The sequence below is a fragment of the Lithobates pipiens genome, unplaced genomic scaffold, assembly GCF_037356315.1.
Source record: "Lithobates pipiens isolate NorthernLeopardFrog02 unplaced genomic scaffold, aLitPip1_a1.2 Scaffold_16, whole genome shotgun sequence".
Classification (NCBI taxonomy): Eukaryota; Metazoa; Chordata; class Amphibia; order Anura; family Ranidae; genus Lithobates; species Lithobates pipiens.
Window position 1 is genome coordinate 424,287,442 of NW_027507748.1, and position 21,938 is coordinate 424,309,379.

The window sequence follows — 21,938 nt, forward strand, 5'->3', positions numbered from 1 at the left end:
TTTTTTTTCTTTTTTCTTAACATACTTTTATTGAAGATTTAAAAAAAAAAAAGAATTGCAATTATTCAAGCGCTCAAATTGGACTTTGTCCATATTTTGTTCATATACAGATAGGTACAGATGAGTGCGACTTAACATAGTCAACACAGATATTACAAAAGCAGTAAAGGTAAAACCATATTAACATTGTGTATAGGTAGATCCACAACCCATTGGTGATGTTGGACATGCCTTTAGTCCATCCGGGCACCCCTATTGGGGAAAAAACTGTCTGGGTGGGGCATAGCCAAATACCACCCCCAGGGCATGGCTCCTTATTTTACCCAAGGTTGGTTGAGGTTTTACCCTCGTGAGCATAACATTACAAAGGTGCAATGTTTAAATGTATAAATCACTTTTCAGAAGTATATAAAGTAGACACTGAGGATAAGTTATGTTTGCTTAAGGGTCTAGCAAACATCACAGCAGTAAGGTAATAGAGGTGTCAGACAATAGGCAATCTTTCATAGAGAGAGCTTTAATATCGGGTGATTTAATTGAATACTCTATATGGTGGGGTTTAGTTATTTATATGGTGTGATATCTTGATGATCATATTGTTATAAGGGGGGAAGGAGGGACCAGAAGTAGGATCTTAAGAAGGGTAAAATAGTTTTGCCCATGGAGGGGTATGGAGGGGAACAGGGAAAGGGAGGTATGGTTTCCATTCTCCTCCTCCGAGATAATGAGTTCTTGGTTAGGCCAAAAGCTTGCAAATTTCCTTATGTTGGTGAATGAGGTGAAGCTCTGCTGATTTCATCATCCAATCATATGTCAGCAAAAATACATATTTTTTTAATTCTAGGCTTTCTTGTGCATGAGAAAATGCAAATAGGCATTTTTGACATGTAAATACTTGTACATAGTGTATATGGGTTGATTTATTAGAACTGGAGAGTGAGAAACCAATCAGCTTTTCTAAAGCTTAATTAAACAAGCTTAAGTTAGAAGCTGAATGGCTACAATGCACAGCGGAACCAGATTTTGCGCTCTCCAGTTTTAGTAAATCAATCCCATAGTGTTATCCAAAACCTAAAGTCATAGTCATAATACGCCATTGAACACCTAGAGATATGTAAAAGCATGCAAAGTATAAAGAAAAATTATTCATGCTGTCAATATTTATTGCATCTCTGGGATTGTGGAATAGACATTTGCATTTTATTTATGGAAATACAAGCTGTAACTGAAAGAGACATTGAACAACGTATTTGCAAAATAATTTTGTTTCATCATTTTTAGTTTGTACTGTCAACATAAAAACCGAGCAGCCTTGTCTATTGAAATAACTATTTCATAATCTTCTTTATCAAAAGGAGGAAAGTCTTACAGATACTATTTCAGAAAGAAACTCCTGACTAAAGTAATAGTTTTACTCTTGATCTTTTCCATTGAATACAGCTCATACATTTCTGACAACAGCTTACCATAACAAATTTTTCTTTAATATAAGTTTCTATTTGCCTACATTTTGCAGATATTGGTATTTTTTTTTTTCATTATTCCATTTTTCACATCCTGTTCTTTTTAGTGTATCATGGTAATACTGTCGGGATTTTAAGAGCAATATTGAAATATGGTGTGTGTTCACCTAGATATTATACCTGGCTTTACATCTGCCCTCTAATTATACTTATCCAAAGATAGAGGCCAATATATATGCATACTGGGTTACCTAATGGTTCTTTTTCTTGGTGGTGGCAGCCTAGTATGTAACAGATTTGATCATGGTGATATGTGAGAAATATGGTTTGGGCATTGCTTGTAACAAGTAGGCTGCATAGGCATTAATTCCTTACACACATACTTACAAAGCCCCAAACATTTGTGTTTTACTAGCAAAAAATAAAAGCAAAGGGTAATTTTCCACACACATTTCCTTACACATTGTGGAGGTTTTTGAGAGAAGCATTGTGTTATTATTGGTGAATGAGGAGATCTCAGATAATTGGCACATCTCTCACCAAAAGTTATTTCTTATTAAATAGAAGCTCCTTGCTGATGTTAAATGAAGGCAGAGAGTGGTCAACATAAGCTAAGTGTACAATCAGAGGGTCCTTTTATTCAACAGAAAGGAGGTAAAATGTGTGTAATTGCATTCTGAAAGGTATTTGTAATTGTCTAAACGTTGATATTGCTAGCAGTATATCTTAATACTTCTTTGGTGCCCCTTTCCAAAGAGGGTGAAAGTACATGTTGACCATCCTACTAGTAGTCAAAAGGTGCCTCAGATTTCTCATATATGGTTGTTTATTTGGGATGCTTAGAGTCTGCCAAAGGCTAAGCACACGTGTGAGTTTTTGGCAAGTAGTCAGGCTGCAGCTTCACATACATTTCTTTTGTTTAACCTGAACATATACAGTACCAACGTGAGCATTGCTTAAAGCAGAGTTCTGCCTGAAAAAAAAAAAATGAAAGTCAGCAGCTACAAAATACTTTAGCTGCTGACTTTTAAAATTAGGGCACTTACCTGTCCAGGGCACCCCCAATCCTCATCCAAAGCCTGTATTAGACAGGTATCTGCTCCTCCCTCCCCCCTGAAAGGTGGCAAATGTGACACTGAAGGGGGGGACTGGATAAGTGGTAGTTTCATTTCTGGGTGGAACTCTGCTTTACCTAAGCCAGTATTCTACCTAAGAACCATTCTGCCTTGTTAGTCTCCGAACCACTGACTGCTTTCTCAATACTTTTCTGTCAGATTTTAACCACTTAAGGACCACCCACCCTCCTGCAATTTACTTTGGATGAGAGGCCCGTGCAGGCAACGTGATGTACTGGTTCTTTGTTGCCAGAATCTCAGTTTAGAGCGCGTGCATGCGCGCCCCCCTCCAAACCCACTGTGATTGTACACAGCGGGAGTCTGACAGCAGGTTCGGCCAATGATTCATGGCTGGGAGCTGCTGATCGGCTGTGTCCAATTACAACCCAAGGGTCTGTACAGAGGGAACAATCTCTCTCATTCTTATCACTGAAAACAGGGATAAGAAACAAAGCGATCTGTTAGTAAAAGCAGCAGACATTACACACTTTACACATTGTTGGTCATAAATGTAACCCTTTGATAGCCCTAGATGTTAACCTCTTCCCAGCCAGTGACATTAGTACAGTGACATTGTATAGTATTTTTACTGATCACTAGAGATGGGCCAAACACTGCTCAGTTCGGTTTGCACCAGAACTCCCAAACATAGCAACATTTCTGACCCGAACATCAAACCCCATTAAAGTCTTTGGGTCCCATACAGAAACAATCTAAGGTGCCAATTTTGAAGGCTTATATGCAAGTTATTGGCCATGAAAAGGGTATAGGGGCCTGGGTAATGCACTGGGGGACATGTATCAATGCAAAAAAATGTTTAAAAAAGATAATTTTATGAAGTGATTTTAATGATGCTAAAGTGAAACAATAAAAATAATGAATCCCTTTAAATATAGTGCCTGGGGGCCCCCTTAGTCTACCTGTAAAGGGGTGCATCTGTACCACGTATAGAACCTACTGCAGCAAAATTGACATTTCTAAAGAAAAAAAATACATTTAAATTGCCGGCAAAAAAAAAAGATGTGGAGTCCCCCCCAATCCATACTAGGCTGTTCAGGGCTGGTATCAGTTTTAAGGGGAACGCCACACCAAAATTAGCAAAAAAACAGTGTGGGGTTCCCCCAAAATCCATAACAGAACCTTATCTGAAAAGTAGCCCAGCAGGCCAGGAAAGGGGGGGAAGTGAGCACCCCCTCCTGAACGCCCAGATCCCCCCCCCCCATGTGAATGAGTATAGGGTGCATAGTACATCTACCCATTCTCCAAAAAAGTGTAAAAAAGTATTAAAAACACAGAGACAGTTTTTGACAATTCCTTTTCTAAAAATAAAAAACAATGTCTTCTGATGTAGATCCATTGTCAATCATGATGGCACACCATTGCCAGACCCCAAAATAAACCAAAAAAACACTCAGCGCGCATTGGCGGCTGACCGCCGTTAATTAAAGGGGGCTTCCAGATTCCAATAAGCCCCCTGCCCACAGACACCCAAACCATTGCCCAGGGTTGTTGGGAAAAGGCCCTTGCCCCCATCAACATGGGAACAAGGTTCTTTGGGGTGGGGGGGGAAAGGCACCCACCCACGCATGTTGAGGACATGTTGCCTGGTATGGTTCAGGAGGGGGGGCGCTCGATCCTCCCCCCCCTTTCCTGGCCTACCAGGATGCATGCTCCAATAAGGGTCTAGTATGAATCTTGGGGGGAGCCCCACGCCGTTTTTTTTTAACAGGCATTTTTTCATTTCAGCTGTCAGCAGGGAAGCCCGCTGACAGCCAATGACTCATCCATTGTTAAGAACGCGGCGGCTTGCTTCCCGACCCCACTCCTTAACAACATATTGACTGTGTAACACAAACACATTGAGACTGAGACTGCCTTCCCTGGAAAGTTCTCATTGCTCATTCTACCTGAAGGTTGGTTCTCTTGTGGTTTAAGCTTGACTTTATTCTTACATGACCCATATGGTTTAGTTATATTCACCGTTATTAGGTTGCTACGCATGCTAACGTTCCCCCCCCACCCTCCTCTCCTTTTCTGTTTCCCCACTTCTTCTCATTTCTTTTCTTTCTTTCTCTGATAACTTCTATGCATTTTGAAGGCCTTGAATGTACATCTGGAAGCATATCCTTGCCTGATCAACGTCACATGCATGGATGATGGTCCTCTCATAAGCATAGAACCCATTACCTTTTGTATTAGACCTCTAGATATTATAAATTGCTCGGGCAAACTGTTCCACTTTACATGTAACATTGCATAGTTTCTGTTTAATGTTTATCTTTTGTCTTTTCGTATTTCAATAAAAAATTATTAAACAAAAAAAAACATATTGACTGTGTGTTCGCCCAACACTACTGATCACTGTATTAGTGTCACTGGTGATATCAGCGGCAGTTAGTTACCCCCCGCCCAGAGTCAATCCCATTATAAGTCATGATCACTGATCACTTCCATTAGTTTCAAAATTGAAAAAAATTGGTGGCATTCAAAATTGGTGGCATTTTTTAAAATTTATATCACAAAAAATATACCACTAAAAGAAAGTTCTGTGTAAAAAAAAGACCATTTACCAGTTAAAGTAGCGCAGTGCTACTTACCACATCTCACCAAACTTGTTGAGCAGAGATGCAGACTCCTCTACTGGAAAAACAAACAGTTACTAAAAGCAACATTTCCATATTTATATTATTATTTATATATGTTATATACATTTTAAAGCAAACACAAATACAATGTGAAGGTCATATAAAAATAATCTCAGGCAAATAGTACAATAATATATCAAAATGTGTACAGGAAGGGAGGAGAGAAGGGAACATTTCTTTATATAATAATCTTATTGGGATTCTTTGTTTATTTTTTATCTTTTATAGAAATTAAGTCTGACATTGTGTTGGTTCTATTTCTGTTTTTTAATGTAAATATCTGTTTAAAATGACTGGATGGTAAACTGCGCAATAATGTTGTTAATGTAACGTAAAGATATAGTCAGGAGAATATGTCTGGCTCTGCTCATAGTAATCAGGTTTTGATCATAAACTCTAAGGAATCTAGAGTGCTCTTTAGCTTAGGTCTCTAGATTTAAATATATGAATCTTCTATTGCTGTCTTGATTTTGCAAAGGAGATATTCCTTTTGACAGATCCTATTTATAGTGGGGATGAGGTGTGACACAGTAATGATTTTACTTTACATCTATTTATTGGAGAACTCTATTCAGCAATGCTGATTGCTTTTGCTAAGTGGAAGTAATTGCTTGCACAGTGTGTGTAATCTGGTTTTTCTTATTAGTAAATAGAATATACTGCTTTAAGAAACATTCAGTCATTGGCTATTGGCTATAACTTTTGCGCAAACCAATCAATATACACTTATTGTGATTTTTTTCTTTACCAAAAATATGCAGGACTGAGGATTTTTTTTTATTTTTTAATAAAAAGATGTGGGATATTTATTATAGCAAAAGTAAGATATTGGGGGGTTATTTACAGAAGGCAAATACACTTTGCACTACAAGTTCAAACTACAAGTGCAAAGTGCACTTGAAATTGCACTGAAAGTGCACTTGGAAGTGCAGTCGCTGTAAATCTGAGGGGAAGCGCTGCTTATTTTATTATCCAATCATGTGCAAGCTAAAATGCTGTTTTTTATTTTCCTTGCATGTCCCCCTCGGATCTACAGTGACTTCAATTTCAAGTGCACTTTGCACTTGTAGTTAGCACTTGTAGTGCAAAGTGTATTTGCCTTTAGTTAATAACCCCCATTGTATTTTTTCAAAATTGTCGCTCTTCTTTTGTTTATAGCACAAAAAATAAAAACTACAGAGGCGATCAAATACCACCATAAGAAAGCTATATTTGTGTGAAAAAATTGTTGTTTAGGTACAGCGTCGCACGACTGCGCAATTGTCAGTTAAAGCGCCGCCGTGCCGAATTGTAAAAAATGATGTGGTCATTGAGCAGCCAACTCTTCCGGGGCTGAAGCTGTTAAATGTGATACAGGCTAAAGGCTATTATATTCATATGAAGAGGTATATGCGTACTAGCAGGGTTAAATTGTTCTGCACACCAGATATCAACATAGATATTTTGCAGAGGTTAATGAATCATATTCACAGTGAGCATAACCCACCGGGTACATTTCCAAGCATCCAGAAAAGATAACTGTTTCACCTTCAGCTTCAATTAACAAAGCAATTAGGATACCCTCTGGGAATAATTCCTATTAATACTAGTGTTGTTGTACAGATTTAAATCAGCACATTGCTTGATTGAAGAGAAGCTGCTATTATCAAGCATTAGTTCAGTAATGGCCAGTATCAGCTTGAGCAGCAGAAAGATGTGAATATTTTATCTTTCATTAAAGTTATACAAGCTACAGAATAATTACACCCAACCCAGAGAATATGTTTTTTTACCACACCAATTTCTTTCTAATCTCACTGTAAGGCTAGAAGGTGAGATTGTGCTCTGTCCTCCTGCATATTTACATTTCTTTGGGCCTAATGGTAAATGTGGACTATGACTATCATTATTAAACAACAACCACTATACACACAAATAACTCACACAATATAACAGTTTTTAAACACCAAAGTTCCTTGGAAGGGAAGTCCCTGTTGGTGCAGGTGGAATCCAAAAATAGTTAGGACTTGCATTGTCACTGGTCCAGTAGCTGTTTTTACTCTGGTGATACTGGTTAGTTGTTAATATTCTACCTAATCTCTTAGGCCCCTTTCACACTGGGGCGGTTTTCAGGCGCTACAGCGCTAAAAATAGCACCTGTAAAAACCGACCCCTTTCACTCCAGTGTGAAAGCCCGAGGGGCTTTCACACTGGAGCGGTGCGCTAGCAGGACGGTGAAAAAAGACCTGGTAGCCACATCTTTGGAGCGGTGAAGGAGTGGTGTATTCACTGCTCCTAAACCGCTCCTACCCATTGAAATCAATGGGACAGCACGGCTATACCGCCGGCAAAGCGCCGCTACAGCGGTGCTTTGCGGTGCTTTGCGGGAGGTTTTAATCTTTTTTCGGCCACTAGCACCACTAAAACCACCCCGCTAGTGCCCGCAGACCGATGCTAAAATGGCGGTAAAGTGGCACTTTACCGCCGAAAAGCTGCGACGCCCCAGTGTGAAAGGGGCCTAAACCTATTTATGAATAGGTTTTCCATGGTATTCGCTATCAAGGTATCTTACTAGTTATACAATAGATGGCATGTGTTCAACAAGAAAACTTTTTAGCTTTAAGCCCCGGTACACACTATAACCCGCATGTTAATCCCACGGGAACCACACCGCATTCCTGTGCAATTCACATGAACTGAAATTTGAGCCCATTCATGGTAGTTTTGTACCATGCCATCCAGTGCAGACAAATCGCACTGCTTTTGCGATGTTGTTCGATAGAAAAAGTGTTACATAACAATGAATTAAATATCAACAACAACACCTGTAAGGATTCATGCATTAAAGTGCATAAACATAAATGTGAGAAATCTGTAATTATGGAGAAAAAGAAATTACTACCATTCTTAATATATGATCAACATATAAATGAACCATCACAGCATATTTAAATATCAAAACCATAAAATTAGTGATATTAAACATAAGTTACTATTAAACAAAAGAAAAAATATCCACTGATGCAGTCCCTTAACCACTTCCTGACCAGTCACCTTACTTATACTGCGGCAGTCTGGCTCTCCTGAGTGAACCGACATTCTTGTACATCGGTCCGTGCATGTGAGATTGCTGTATACATAGGCAGAATGGGGGATCTGCCATTGTAAACAAGGCGGATTCCTGTTCTGACAGGGGACATCTCAGAGATCTGCTGTTCCCAGCAGATGTACTGTTAATGATGTACTGTTCACAGAGCCATGGACCATACATTATCCGCCTGAGAACTTTATTACTCCCCATATCATCCTTGGGATCCTCTACTGAGCAAAGGCCTGGGCTGGGTTAAAGCCATATGTCTATTTGGCATGTCATCTGGTAAGGTGCTCTCTGTGAGGTGGCGGTGCACTTGTTTGTGTTAAAAATCACTGGGGTGTTGTTTACACAATACAGTATCACGCTATGGTCTACTATATTTTTTCTCTTTGGCCTGAGTGTTGAACCATCTCCTACGGAGCTATGGATTCCATGGTATCTGAGGGTTATATCAACATGTATGCAGAATTTTGGTGAATCGTGGAAAGCAAAGGCCAGGGTTGGGTTAAAGCCATCTGCCCAGATTTTCTTGCTATTTGGTAAGCGTGTTTTCTATGAGGTGGTGGTACACTTTTTTGTAATTACATCACTGGGGTGCCCTTCTTTGAAGCTTTTCAAGCACATATACTGGAACTGTTATGCCCTGCAATTTGATAAACGGACTGTAATTAGCGCAATTTTTCTCCCTTCCATTTTGTTTGTGCTATATCTCACAATGAATTGCTGCTTTTGGACTGGTCCATCCATTTATAATATTGATCTCTTGTGTTTCATTTGTGGCACAGTTTTTTCCCCCTTTTTTAGCAGTAGATCCCTGTCATGTTGCTAGGCAGAATAGGGAAATGCCTTATTTACAGAGACATCTCCCCGTTCTGCCTCTCCTCACAGCAATTGCAGGCTGCCAGCGAACATCAAGTTCACGGGACCCATGGGCACGCTCCCGCACCCGCTAGGTGGCAAATTCAAAGGGAGGTACGGGTATGCCCTTCCGCCTGCCCGTGCCATTCTGCTGACGGAAATCGCCATGCGGCAGTCAGCAAGTGATTAAAAAACATTTTGCAGATATCAATGCTGTGTCCCCTTAAGGCTCAGACTCACAGCTAACATAAACCAGCAAATCAGCCTCACTTTTGTTTAACCACTTAACAACCTCCCATAGCCGATTAACGGCTTCAGGGTGGTTGTTTAACTCTGAGAGGCCGTTAATTAACGGCCTCCCAGAATTCTGCTCACACGAGAGCATCCGTGACCGCCAGGTCCAGTGGACCCGGCGCATCACGGATCACGGTAAACAGCTCATCGTGGCCATTTACCACGTGATCGCTCCGTCAAATGACGGAGTGATCACTTGTAAACAAACCGGCATCATGTTATGAAGCCGGTTCCTCCCTCCCCCTCTCTGTACCGATCGGTACAGCGGAGGGGAAAGAGATCGGTGTCAGCAGCGCTGTGGGCTGCATCTGCAGTGCCCACATCGCTGCTCACCAAATTTAACCCCTCCATACCCTGGCAATACTCTGTAATACCAGCTAATACTCTGCAATACCCCCCAATACTCTGCAATACCCGCCAATACTCTGCAATACCCGCCAATACTCTGCAATACCCGCCAATACTCTGCAATACCCCCCAATACTCTGCAATACCCCCCAATACTCTGCAATACCCAACAATACTCTGCAATACCCAACAATACTCTGCAATACCTGCCAATACTCTCCAATACCCGCCAATACTCTGCAATACCAGCCAATACTCTGCAATACCCCCCAATACTCTGCAATACCCCCCAATACTCTGCAATACCCCCCAATACTCTGCAATACTAGCCAATACTCTGCAATACCCGCCAATACTCTGCAATACCCGCCAATACTCTGGAATACCCGCCAATACTCTGGAATACCCGCCAATACTCTGCAATACCCCCTAATACTCTGCAATACCCGCCAATACTCTGCAATACCCGCCAATACTCTGCAATACCCCCCAATACTCTGCAATACCCCCAATACTCTGCAATACCCGCCAATACCCTGCAATACCCGCCAATACTCTGCAATACCCGCCAATACTCTGCAATACCCGCCAATACTCTGCAATACCCCCCAATACTCTGCAATACCCGCCAATACTCTGCAATATCCGCCAATACTCTGCAATACCTGCCAATACTCTCCAATACCCGCCAATACTCTCCAATACCCGCCAATACTCTGCAATACTCTGCAATACCCGCCAATACTCTGCAATACCCACCAATACTCTGCAATACCCCCAATACTCTGCAATACCCGCCAATACCCTGCAATACCCGCCAATACTCTGCAATACCCGCCAATACTCTGCAATACCCCCCAATACTCTGCAATACCCCTAATACTCTGCAATACCCGCCAATACCCTGCAATACCCGCCAATACTCTGCAATACCCGCCAATACTCTGCAATACCCGCCAATACTCTGCAATACCCCCCAATACTCTGCAATACCCGCCAATACTCTGCAATATCCGCCAATACTCTGCAATACCTGCCAATACTCTCCAATACCTGCCAATACTCTGCAATGCTAGCCAATACTCTGCAATACCCGCAAATACTCTGCAATACCCGCCAATACTCTGCAATACCCCCCAATACTCTGCAATACCCAACAATACTCTGCAATACCCAACAATACTCTCCAATACCCGCCAATACTCTGCAATACCAGCCAATACTCTGCAATACCAGCTAATACTCTGCAATACCCGCCAATACTCTGCAATGCTAGCCAATACTCTGCAATACCCGCAAATACTCTGCAATACCCGCCAATACTCTGCAATACCCCCCAATACTCTGCAATACCCGCCAATACTCTGCAATACCCGCCAATACTCTGCAATACCCGCCAATACTCTGCAATACCCCGCCAATACTCTGCAATACCCCACCAATACTCTGCAATACCCCGCCAATACTCTGCAATACCCCGCCAATACTCTGCAATACCCCACCAATACACTGCAATACCCCGCCAATACTCTGCAATACCCCACCAATACTCTGCAATACCCTGCCATAAATTGCCATACCCAGCCATACTTGGTGATACCCTGCAATACCCAGCCATACTCGGAGATACCCAGCCATACTCGGAGATACCCAGCCATACTCGGTGATACCCTGCAATACCCAGCAATAGACGCCCCCCCTCACCGCCCTCCGGTGCTTCTACCAACTCGCCAATACGATCAAAGCCAGAATCTTTTTATTTTTTTATTTCAGGCTTCCCAGCCTAGAGGTGAGATGTGGGGTCTTATTGACCCCCAGATCTCACTGTAAAGAGGACCTGTCATGCCATATTCCTATTACAAGGGATGTTTACATTCCTTGTAATAGGAATAAAAATGATCAAAAATGTATTTTTGGGGAAAAAATGTCAAATGTCAAAAAAAAGTAAAATGAACAATAGAAAATAAAAATAAAAAATGTAAAGCGCCCCTGTCCCCATGTGCTCGCATGAAGAAGCGAACACATACGTAAGCCCCGTCCACATATGAAAACGGTGTTTAAACCACACATGTGAGGTATTGCCGTAAACGTTAGAGCGAGAGCAATAATTCTAGCCCTAGACCTCCTCTGTAGCTCAAAACATGTAACCAGTAAAAAAAAATTAAAGCGTCGCCTATGGGGATTTTTAAGTAGTTTGGCGCAATTCCACTGGCATGTGCAATTTTGAAGAGTGACATGTTCGATATCTATTTACTTAGCATAACTTCATCTTTCACTTTATGCAAAAATTGGGCTAACTTTACTGTTTTTTTTAAGCACAAAACTGTTTTTTCCCCCAAAAAAACGCGTTAGAAAAATTGCTGCACAAATACCGTGTGAGATAAAAAATTTCAACAACCACCATTGTATTCTCTAGGGTCTTTGCTAAAAAAAAATATATATAATGTTTTGGGGTTCTATTTAATTTTCTAGCAAATAAATTATGATTTTTACATGTAGGAGAGAAATGTCAGAATTGTCCTGGGTGCTCCAGAACGCCTGATGGTGCTCTCTGCATGTTAGGCCTCTGTATGTGGCCACACTGTGTAAAAGTCTCACACATGTGGTATCGCCGTACTCGGGAGTAATAGCAGAATGTGTTTTGGGGTGTAATTTGTGGTATGCATATGCTGTGTGTGAGAAATAAACTGATAATATGACAATTTGCAAAGAATTGTGGGAAAAAAAACTTCAAAAAACTCATCATGCCTCTTACTAAATATCTTGGAATGTCTTCTTTCCAAAAAGGGGTCATTTGGGGGGTATTTGTAATTTTATGGCATGTTAGGGTCTCAAAAATAGAAATAGGCTGTCAGTACTTCAGGTGTGATAAAATTTCAGATATTGGCACCATAGCTTGTGGACTCTATAATTTTCACAAAGACCAAATAATATCCACCAATTTGTACTTATTTTTACCAAAGATATGTAGTGGTATAAATTTTGGCCAAAATGTATTAAGAAAAATTACTAATCTGCTAAATTTTATAACAGAAACGAAGAAAAATTCATTTTTTTACAGAATTTTCGGTCTTTTGTCTTTTATAGCACAAAATATAAAAAAACCAAGAGGTGATTAAATATCACCAAAAGAAAGCTCTATTTGTGTGAAAAAAAGGACAAAAATTTCATATGGGTACAGTGTTGCATGACTGAGTAATTGTCATTCAAAATATGAGAGCACCAAAAGCTGAAAATTGGTCTGGTTATTAATGGTGTTTAAGTGCCCAGTGGTCAAGTGGTTAATAGTAACTTATGTCTTTTTCTCCATAGTTATAGATTTGTCACAAATTTTTAGGAATCCTTACATGTGTTATTGATATTTAATTCATTATTATGTTCCACGACACTTTTTCTATCTGACATTTTGAGGGTTTGGAAATACACATGACAGCATAAGCATGTTGAATTTTTTTTGTTGGGGAGTTTATTTGTAATTTTTATACCATCACTGTTAAGTTAGCACTTAGAGTGAATTGTGCAGAGGATACCCTTTGACTATTTTTTCATTTAGGAGTGTTGCTAACTTTGTATTGCCACCCGCAGCAAGTCACAAACACAGTGCAATTGTAATGCAATATGGGGAATGTGCAGGGATCGCTGTGTTTCCTGCACAGTATATATGAGCCTAGGTTTAAGGTCTTAGTCACACAGGCATATAAATGCTGTATTCTGTTCTGTGTACAGTTTTATAGGGATTTGAACACAGCATTTTTGTAGCCCCTTGCATACAACTGTGTTTTGGTCATTTACTATATGCAGTACACACATTAATGTACAAATATTTACATGCATATCGCATGAATGGACATTGCCCTGAAGATTAGTATGTTGAACCTACTCAGTTGGTTCAACCCAGAAATCTTGAATAGTGGAGATTGTAGTCCATGACTATGGTCCCATGCACCGCCACCATTGCCTAGTCTAATTTAATCTTTGTTTATGTGTACATTTACACCCCTGGCTCTGAATTAATCATTCAGTAAGCAGTGGCAGTGGTACAGCTGTAGCATGAGCATGTCCTTCATTCATTTAAATGACTTAAGATTGAGAACATTTTGTGTCTGTGCCACTGCCTAGTGAAGACTCATTCAGGACCGCTGCCTAATGACAAAGTGTATGTGTCACTAGGCAGTGGCGCTAGCGCATTATGACCTTGATCTTCAGTCATTTGGAATATTCACTCACTGACAGCTGTTTATTCTCATCTCAGTTATATGGACATCATGAAAATATGTTAGAACTGTGGACAATTTTTCTCCCAGCAAGAATCTGTGTGCATTTCAAAACTATGTGCATAAGCCCTAAAAGAAAAAAAAAGATTTCCCTGAATAGATATGCATGCTCATACACTACATGTACTGTAACTACATACTCCATTACCTCACACACTACATACTGTATATTTTATGTACTTGTACAGTAGCCTGCGACAACGCACTATGCCCTTTCTTATCTTTGACTATATCTGGACTGGCAGTAGGAAACAAAACCAACCAAAATTCCGAAAAATGTAGACTCTCCCAACTCACCCATTTCCTGCACTCGATATGGCCCAATAGGTCTGATCCCCCTGTAATTACAACATATGAGTCTTGGTGCGCGGACATCGCAAGTCAGAGGGGAGGGATATCAGTAATTTATACATCCTTGGCCACGTCAGTGGCAAAACCTCCCTATGTCATAGCCTGGGAAAATGATCTAAATATTTTGTGGGAACGAGATTTATGGTTTACCTGCTTCCAAAGATCCTTTACTGGGATCCTCAACGTGTCCCTGTTTGAAACTAGCCTTAAAATAATTACCAGGTGGTACAGGGTTCCCGCTTGGCTTGCTAAGATCTATCCTGAGGCGTCCCCGCTTTGTTTCCGTGGTTGTGGGCACGTAGGTTCGCTAATCCACACATGGTGGACATGCCCACGCATTAGGGACCTTTGGAATAGGGTATTTGCCCTTATTCGTAAGCTTGTGCCGGTTCCGGTGCCCCAAATCCCTGAAATAGTGCTACTTAACCTGAAAGTGGAAAAAGCAAATAAGTCCTCTCAGGCCCTCCTGTTTTCTATCCTCCTTGGCACTAAAATCACCATAGCAGCGCACTGGAAACAAAACACAGTGCCATTCGCTGCAGTGAAACGAAAAATCTCTTGGATCATGACACAAGAGAAGATTGTAAGTCACATTCAGGATAGGTCCCGTTTCTTTGAGAGAGTTTGGGAACCTTGGGCCACCTTCCACAAAATTCCCCTTTTCCCGGGCTTATAGTTTTGAACACGGTGTTCACCCCTGGTTGACCCCCCTTCCTCCCTTCTCACTCTTCTCTTGGTCTTCGTTCTCATTCTCTTCCTCTCCTACTCCCCTCTTTCGCTCCTCTTTTTCTGACCTATCTTCGCTGAGTCTTGAGTTGACTGATCCCAACTCTCCCATGATTCTTCCAAAGTTTGCAATAGATATTATCCACCTCTCAGACTGTTGATTCTTCCTGGCTTCATAGCTGGAGCATAGGGTTCCTTTAAACTTAATTGGGTTTTTGGGAGCTACGACCATAGTAAAGCTTGCTCCGCGTTGGAGTATCTGTTTCATTTCTGGGATTTGGTTATCTATACTCTTTTTGTTCAATTAGTTAGACCTCTTATGGTCCCATGTACGTCCAGACACTGAATGGTTAACTGGGACTGAGGTGGATGGGGGGGGGTCTCCTGCCACAGCAAGTGCCTTTTCGGGATGGTGGGGGATCCTCTGTCATCCCTCCTCTGTCCTCATGCAACAGGGTGTAGGTGTGAGATACACTCTCAAATGTCTGTGTTTTTGGACGGGTTGTTACTTAAGCCCTCTATAATCCTCCAATTTACCTTTATAGGGGGACTTGACGTCCTGTAATTTGCCTCAATGTTTTTGTGATCAATTTAGACCCCGGCCTCATTTACTAACACAGTCTGATATATTCTTTTTCCGGCTGAACTATTCGATACCATATGTTACTCAGTTGAATGTTCTATGTTATCTGATTCTAAATGCTGTTTTACCACATGTTGATGTCTAGTTGATGTAACTTGATTATCTCTCTTTCAAACTAATAAAAATTTATTGAAAAAAAACAAAAAAAACAACAAAATGTCTAACCCCCAATCCCTGCATAGGGGAACCCAAAGGTGTTCTGCTGTGGTTGTCTTCGATGTCTGCAGTGATCTTATAATTTCACTAAATTCCATCTGCATAGTTCTTCTTATTATTATTACTATACAAGATTTATAAGGTGCCAACAGTTTGCACAGTGCTTTACAACACGAAGGCAGACGGTACAGTTACAATACAATTCAATACAGGAGGAATTAGAGGGCCCTGCATAGTTAGTTGCAAATGTATTTAATTTGAAAGGCTGAAAAAAGACTGGACCCCACCTACTGTGAGCGGGGGGTGAGAAGCCTTCTGTACTTTGCCTGTACAGTTGGTATACAGTTAGTAACATAATAAACATAGAGGTTTATATATATCCTCTTCTTCCTACAAAAGAAAAACACAGTCAAAGGTGATAATGCGTAATTGTTATTTAGCACAGATTTTTTTTTTCACTTTTTTTTTTCAACAAATATGTTGTTGCCATTGCTTGTAGTTCCTTGACAGGAGACAGATAAATGTGAAACTATAATCATAGTTACTGTTGACAGGGTGGCAAGTCTGATTGTACAGGTGACGTAAAAAGTTCCTTTAATATTTGCCAAAACTCCAGCAATATGTTTTCCATCAGAAAACATCTCACATGCCTTACATAATACTATGATTAGAAAAACTCCTGGGAACCTGAAGCTCAGAAACTACAATAAATAATATATGTGAAGAAACTACAATAAATATTACATGTGAGCAAACTCATGTCAGATGTTGTTGATTGAAATACGCATATAAAATAATGGCAATGCAAGGATTAATATTTCTCTTGATAAGGATTAACATGGTGAACTAACATTCTTTCTTAACCGCATTGTAAGTTAACAATGTGGCCCTTTTAATATGATATGTACATATTGATGCATGTATAAAGGGCTAGTTAAAAACAGACACAGGTTCTTTGTAGAACAAATTTATACTCAACAGTTATCTATCACACTTATATTTTCTATTATAGACATTATCAGAATGATAATATGTCTTAAACTTAATATACCAAAAGTAGAAGTCATTAAAGTTATACTACCTGATTATATTACAATTTTATTTTTACAATACTCTGTTCGTAGCCTTAAGGTCTACTCTCCTCTGCCCTCATTACCATATAAAATGGGAGATGCTGGAAACATGATCAATTTCCTTCATAGAGTCTGTATTGTATTCTATAACATCTGCATACTTAATATCTGAATAACCAAAAGTAACAAGGCAACTGAAGCAATTAACCATATAGAAAATGTAGTTTGTAGGATATATCAAGATTCATTGCAAAAAATATATTAGGACTTAGGCCTCATCCAAAAAATCTAGACAAATGTTGGGCAATTCCTGGGATAACCCAACCCCCCCTGAACCCTACACAAGTTGACTGTAATGGCCATAAAGAGACATGTTTAAAATTTTACAAAGTTTATTATACAATTTAACCACTTCAGTCCCGGAAGGTTTCACCCCCTTCCTGACCCGGCCATTTTTTTCGATGCTGCACTGGATTGTTTTACCTGAAAATTGCACAGTTGTGCGACGCTGTACCCAAATAAAATTGATGTCCTTTTTCCCATGAATAGAGTTTTCTTTTGGCAGTATTTGATCACCTCTGTGGTTTTTATTTTTTGCGGTATAAACAAAAAAAACCCTGACAACTTTGAAACAAAAAACAATATCCAATAAAAAAATGTAAAAATAATTAATTTCTTCATCAGTTTAGGCCAATATGTATTCTATGTTTCTGGTAAAAAAAAATCCCAATAAGCATATCTTAATTGGTTTGCGCAAAAGTTATAGTGTCTACAAACTATGGGATATATTTATGGAATTAAATTTTTTTTTTTACTAATGGTGGTGATCAGCGATTTGTAGCAGGGCTGCAACATTGCTGTGGATGAATCTAACGCTAAGTGACACTTTTTAGGGACCGGTGACACAAATACAGTGATCAGAGCTAAACAAATGCACTGTCGCTGTACTAATGACACTGGCAGGGAAAAGGTTAACATCAGCAGGAACACAAGATCTCCCTCTTCCTCCCTCACAGAATAAAGTAGAGACAGGTTTAACATTTTACGGAAGAAGTGCCCCAGACAAGGAAGAAGCGGCAATGTACAGGTACGTTGTTTAATGCAGCTAGGCCATCCGGCCACAGATAATGTGCAGTGGGTCATCCGAAGTGGTTAAAATCACTTTCACAATCAAGAAAACACCATTTGGTGTCTGGATCCTGAGGAAGCCATTTTTCTTGGCGAAACGTCGACTGTACAGATAACACCAGATTAATTTGTTCAAATCTTGTATATCTTACTAACCACATACAATGACTTATTATGTATATTGTCCAATCCCCTCTTTTTGTTGGGAAAGGACAATAGTTTTTTGATAATCCTAAATTATATAATAAACTTTGTAAAATGTTAAACCTGTCTCTACTTTATGGCCGTTACAGTCCGCCTTTGTAGGGTTCAAAGGGGAAGGGTTGCCCCGATACTTGCCTAACTTTTGGCAAGATTCATTACAACTTGTGTATATGTGTGACCACGTCTTACTTTCATGTGGCAAAGGAAATTACCTGGCACTTCTAGGCTTTATTGAGCTATGCACAAAGAAACAATACGGTATATACAGTATGTATACCATCAGTAGGATGAGCCAAATCAGCTTGAGTTTAATGCTAACTTTAAATATTTTGAGAATTGTGAGATTTGAACCATCTTTATTTATTTATTACAGGTACTTACATGGTACAATGAATTTAGGCAGCCTTTTACATATTTATTATACATCCACATCTGTCCATGCACCTCCAGGAGCTTACAGTCTAAGGTCCCTAACTCACATTCATACATACACATACTTGGGCCAATTTTGACAGGAACCAACTAACCTACCAGCATGTCTCTACCCAGAGGAAACCCATGCAGGCACAGGAAGAACATGTTAAAGATTAGCTTAATTAATTATTAATTATGGAAATAAGAGCAAACAGGACATGTACTCACAGATACATGATTATACACCTTAGTGAAATTTCCACTTCTCATGCTCTGATCCAATTCCTTTTGACACTTCAGGGATACTCTCACTGCATAAAATATTCAAGCTCCAAAAAACGTCCATCATGACCCTTTCTCAAGCCAGAATTTCTCAATCCGGAGCAGAAAGGGTGTTTGCTGGGCTAGAAACATTAGTGAAAAAGAGAGTGATTGTAACTGTAGACACCTTTCATGCTGTTTGTGAATTAATAAATGATTATTTATTACAAGGTATCTATGTGTATATTTGCTATTTGATGCAGCAAACAGGACATTAGCACTTTTTAATGAATTACTCTCATATGTTAAGGATTCATATTTTAAGCACTGCAAATGTCACATATTTTTTATAATGATAATCATTAAATATTAAAATGTGGTCACCTATTCTACATGAATTTGTTATGGCAGTGTTAAAAACAAACATAGAGGACTGTATCTGATACTGTGATACTGCTGCCTACTTTTAGTTGTCTTTGTGGGTAAGTAAGTGAACGAAAAAGATTACAAATGTGTCTTAAGAAAATGCTTTCTCATGAAGGAAAATACTATGTGTGCACCCCCCGCCACCATTTCCCAATCCTAAACTGCCACTCTCTGACTTTTGCAATGTATGCTGGTCCTTTGTACAAAAATCCATGGGAAAGTTTGTACAAAGTCCAATCGTGTGTATGAGGCTTTATAGTTATAATTTGTAGTAGGCAGACAGGATGTTAGAGAACAAAAACTTGTATGTGAGACTTCTCAGACAGTCCTGCATAAAATGAAAAACTCTATATTAAATTATATTATAGCTTTATATTAAACGTTTACAAATGTATCTGATTTAGTTTTGCTTTGTTACTGTGCGGACTTCATGGCTAAGCCCTGTAAACTGGCATTCCAAATAGGCTGCTTAAAGGACACTATTATTGGACAGAGTAAGAGCAACTAGTGAAGCTTAGCTATGGAGTCAGTTTATTCGACTTAAAATGGAGCACAGGTTGACTTCAAATTATAAAAGTTTTCCTTTATGATAGTAATAATTTGTATATCTCTTACCTAGATTGCTTTCTGCACATTTTAGCAAGTTATACATGTCAAACTAACCTATTTTTTCTCTGTTTATTTTGGTTCTTACCCTCTAAATCTTCAAATAACAAAATGTAATGCTAGATTGCTAGATGTGAAGCAAGCATATTGCTTCAGTGGTTAAATTAGGCCAGTCGTATTCATTCATTCAGAAAGTCAGAGCTTAATACCAGAGGGAAAAGCTCACAAATGGAACTGTCCTTATTGGTGTAAGTTTATATAAACGTGGATGTTCTTCTTTATGGTTGCTGTTTAAGCTGTAGTACAAAGAGATCAGTTCACTGTACAGTAAATAAGACTTTAGAATCATCTACTCTTTCTATAAGCTGATGAAATATGTTATTCTGGTCATTCTTCTTCACTAGTAAATATGTTCAGTTTTTATTATATGAACCATTTTGTATTTTTTTTCAAATTTCCTTATTTGTTTTTCTAGACTCAGACAATGGCATGGACCTATGAGATCAATGGAGTTGCCCCAAAGACCACTCCACCAACAAATGTTTCCTCCAGAATATGTTCCATGGGTATCAAGCAACCAACATCAAATCAAAAACGTAATTTTTTACGTGAAAACCTAAAACTAACAACAACTGCTGTGTCATCGCCTAATAAAGGGGCTTCATTGATATTAAGAACAAAGTAAAAGGATTGGAAATAATGGATGCACTTTCTTTTATACATTTCTTTATGCTAACATTTGCAGTAATAAATATATTTTGCAGCTTAAATCGTAATCTGTTTTCTTTGGTGTTTGGAATTCAAACACAGTTTTGGAGCTGGACATACACAGTCATTGTGTTAAAAAAACAAAAATGTACTGGTATATTAAGGTCAGAAATCTGCAGAAAGTGATCACACTCTGACAACTTTCTGAGTGCAGTAAATAAAACAATAAAATGTGAAGGGTGCAGTAGCCCGTAGCATCCAGTCAGATTTCACTTTAATGTAGTCAAAGCAGTACAAGATGGATTCTGATTGGTTTCTGTGGGTCACAGCACTTGGAAGTTTAATGCCTGCATTATTTATATACACAATAATCTTTAGCTCAGTATATTTTCTGTACTTTTAAAAAATAAAAAAAAGGATTTTTGTGATTCCAATGGAAATGCATTTGTTAAAATGTTCAATAACCAAAGCATTATTGTATAAACATGACCTAATGTGAGTGAATGTGAGCTTTATTTGCAGTCACCAACCACAAAAGTCTTTAAAGAAGATTGTAAGCCACTACACTGTTTTCTTCTCCTCTGTTTAGACGAATAGGAGAATCAATATGGCAGGGAGATAAGAGACAGACTTGAGTTGAAATCCTTCAAAATTGCCTTCAGGATGTAAGACAATGAGCTCTTATGCCACGTAGACACGGTCGGAGAATCCGTCGGAATGCGTCTTATCGGACCGTGTCGTCAGATAATCCGACTGTGTGTGGTATGCATCGGACTGATTCCGTCCGAATCTCCGTCGGACCCAATTTTCCAACATGTTGAAAATATTTCCCGACCAACTGGGCCGGTCGGACCTAATCCGATCATGTGTAGCGAATTTTGATCGGACCAAGTGCCACGCATGCTCAGATCAAATTCCTACATCAAAGCTATTGGCTACTAGCCTGAATGTAGTCCCATCGTAACGAAATTACGTCACCGTGTTCTTGGCAACCGCTAAATCAGACAACTTGGCCCGACCGTGTGTATGCAACAGTTTCGGACACAACTTGTCGGACTAAATCCGACAGACAAAATCCAACGGATTTGGTTGGCAAAATCTCCGACCGTGTGTACGTGGGCTTAGATGTTTCATTGGTTTATTCTGATCATGAAAGGGGTCCAGAGAGTACA

At 39.5% G+C, this 21,938-nt stretch overlaps 1 protein-coding gene across 2 annotated transcripts in view; it reads left to right on the top strand.

Moving 5' to 3' along the window:
• The window catches only part of CFAP47 (cilia and flagella associated protein 47), a 681,345-nt gene extending 660,517 nt beyond the window's left edge, over positions 1-20,828 (top strand). For both annotated transcript variants that reach the window (XM_077482554.1, XM_077482555.1), the window contains exon 65: positions 20,534-20,828. In XM_077482554.1, coding sequence (XP_077338680.1) covers positions 20,534-20,743 — 210 coding nt within the window. In that variant the 3' untranslated portion in view covers positions 20,744-20,828. The remainder of the gene's footprint in view (positions 1-20,533) is intronic.
• The last annotated feature ends 1,110 nt before the right edge of the window (positions 20,829-21,938 follow it).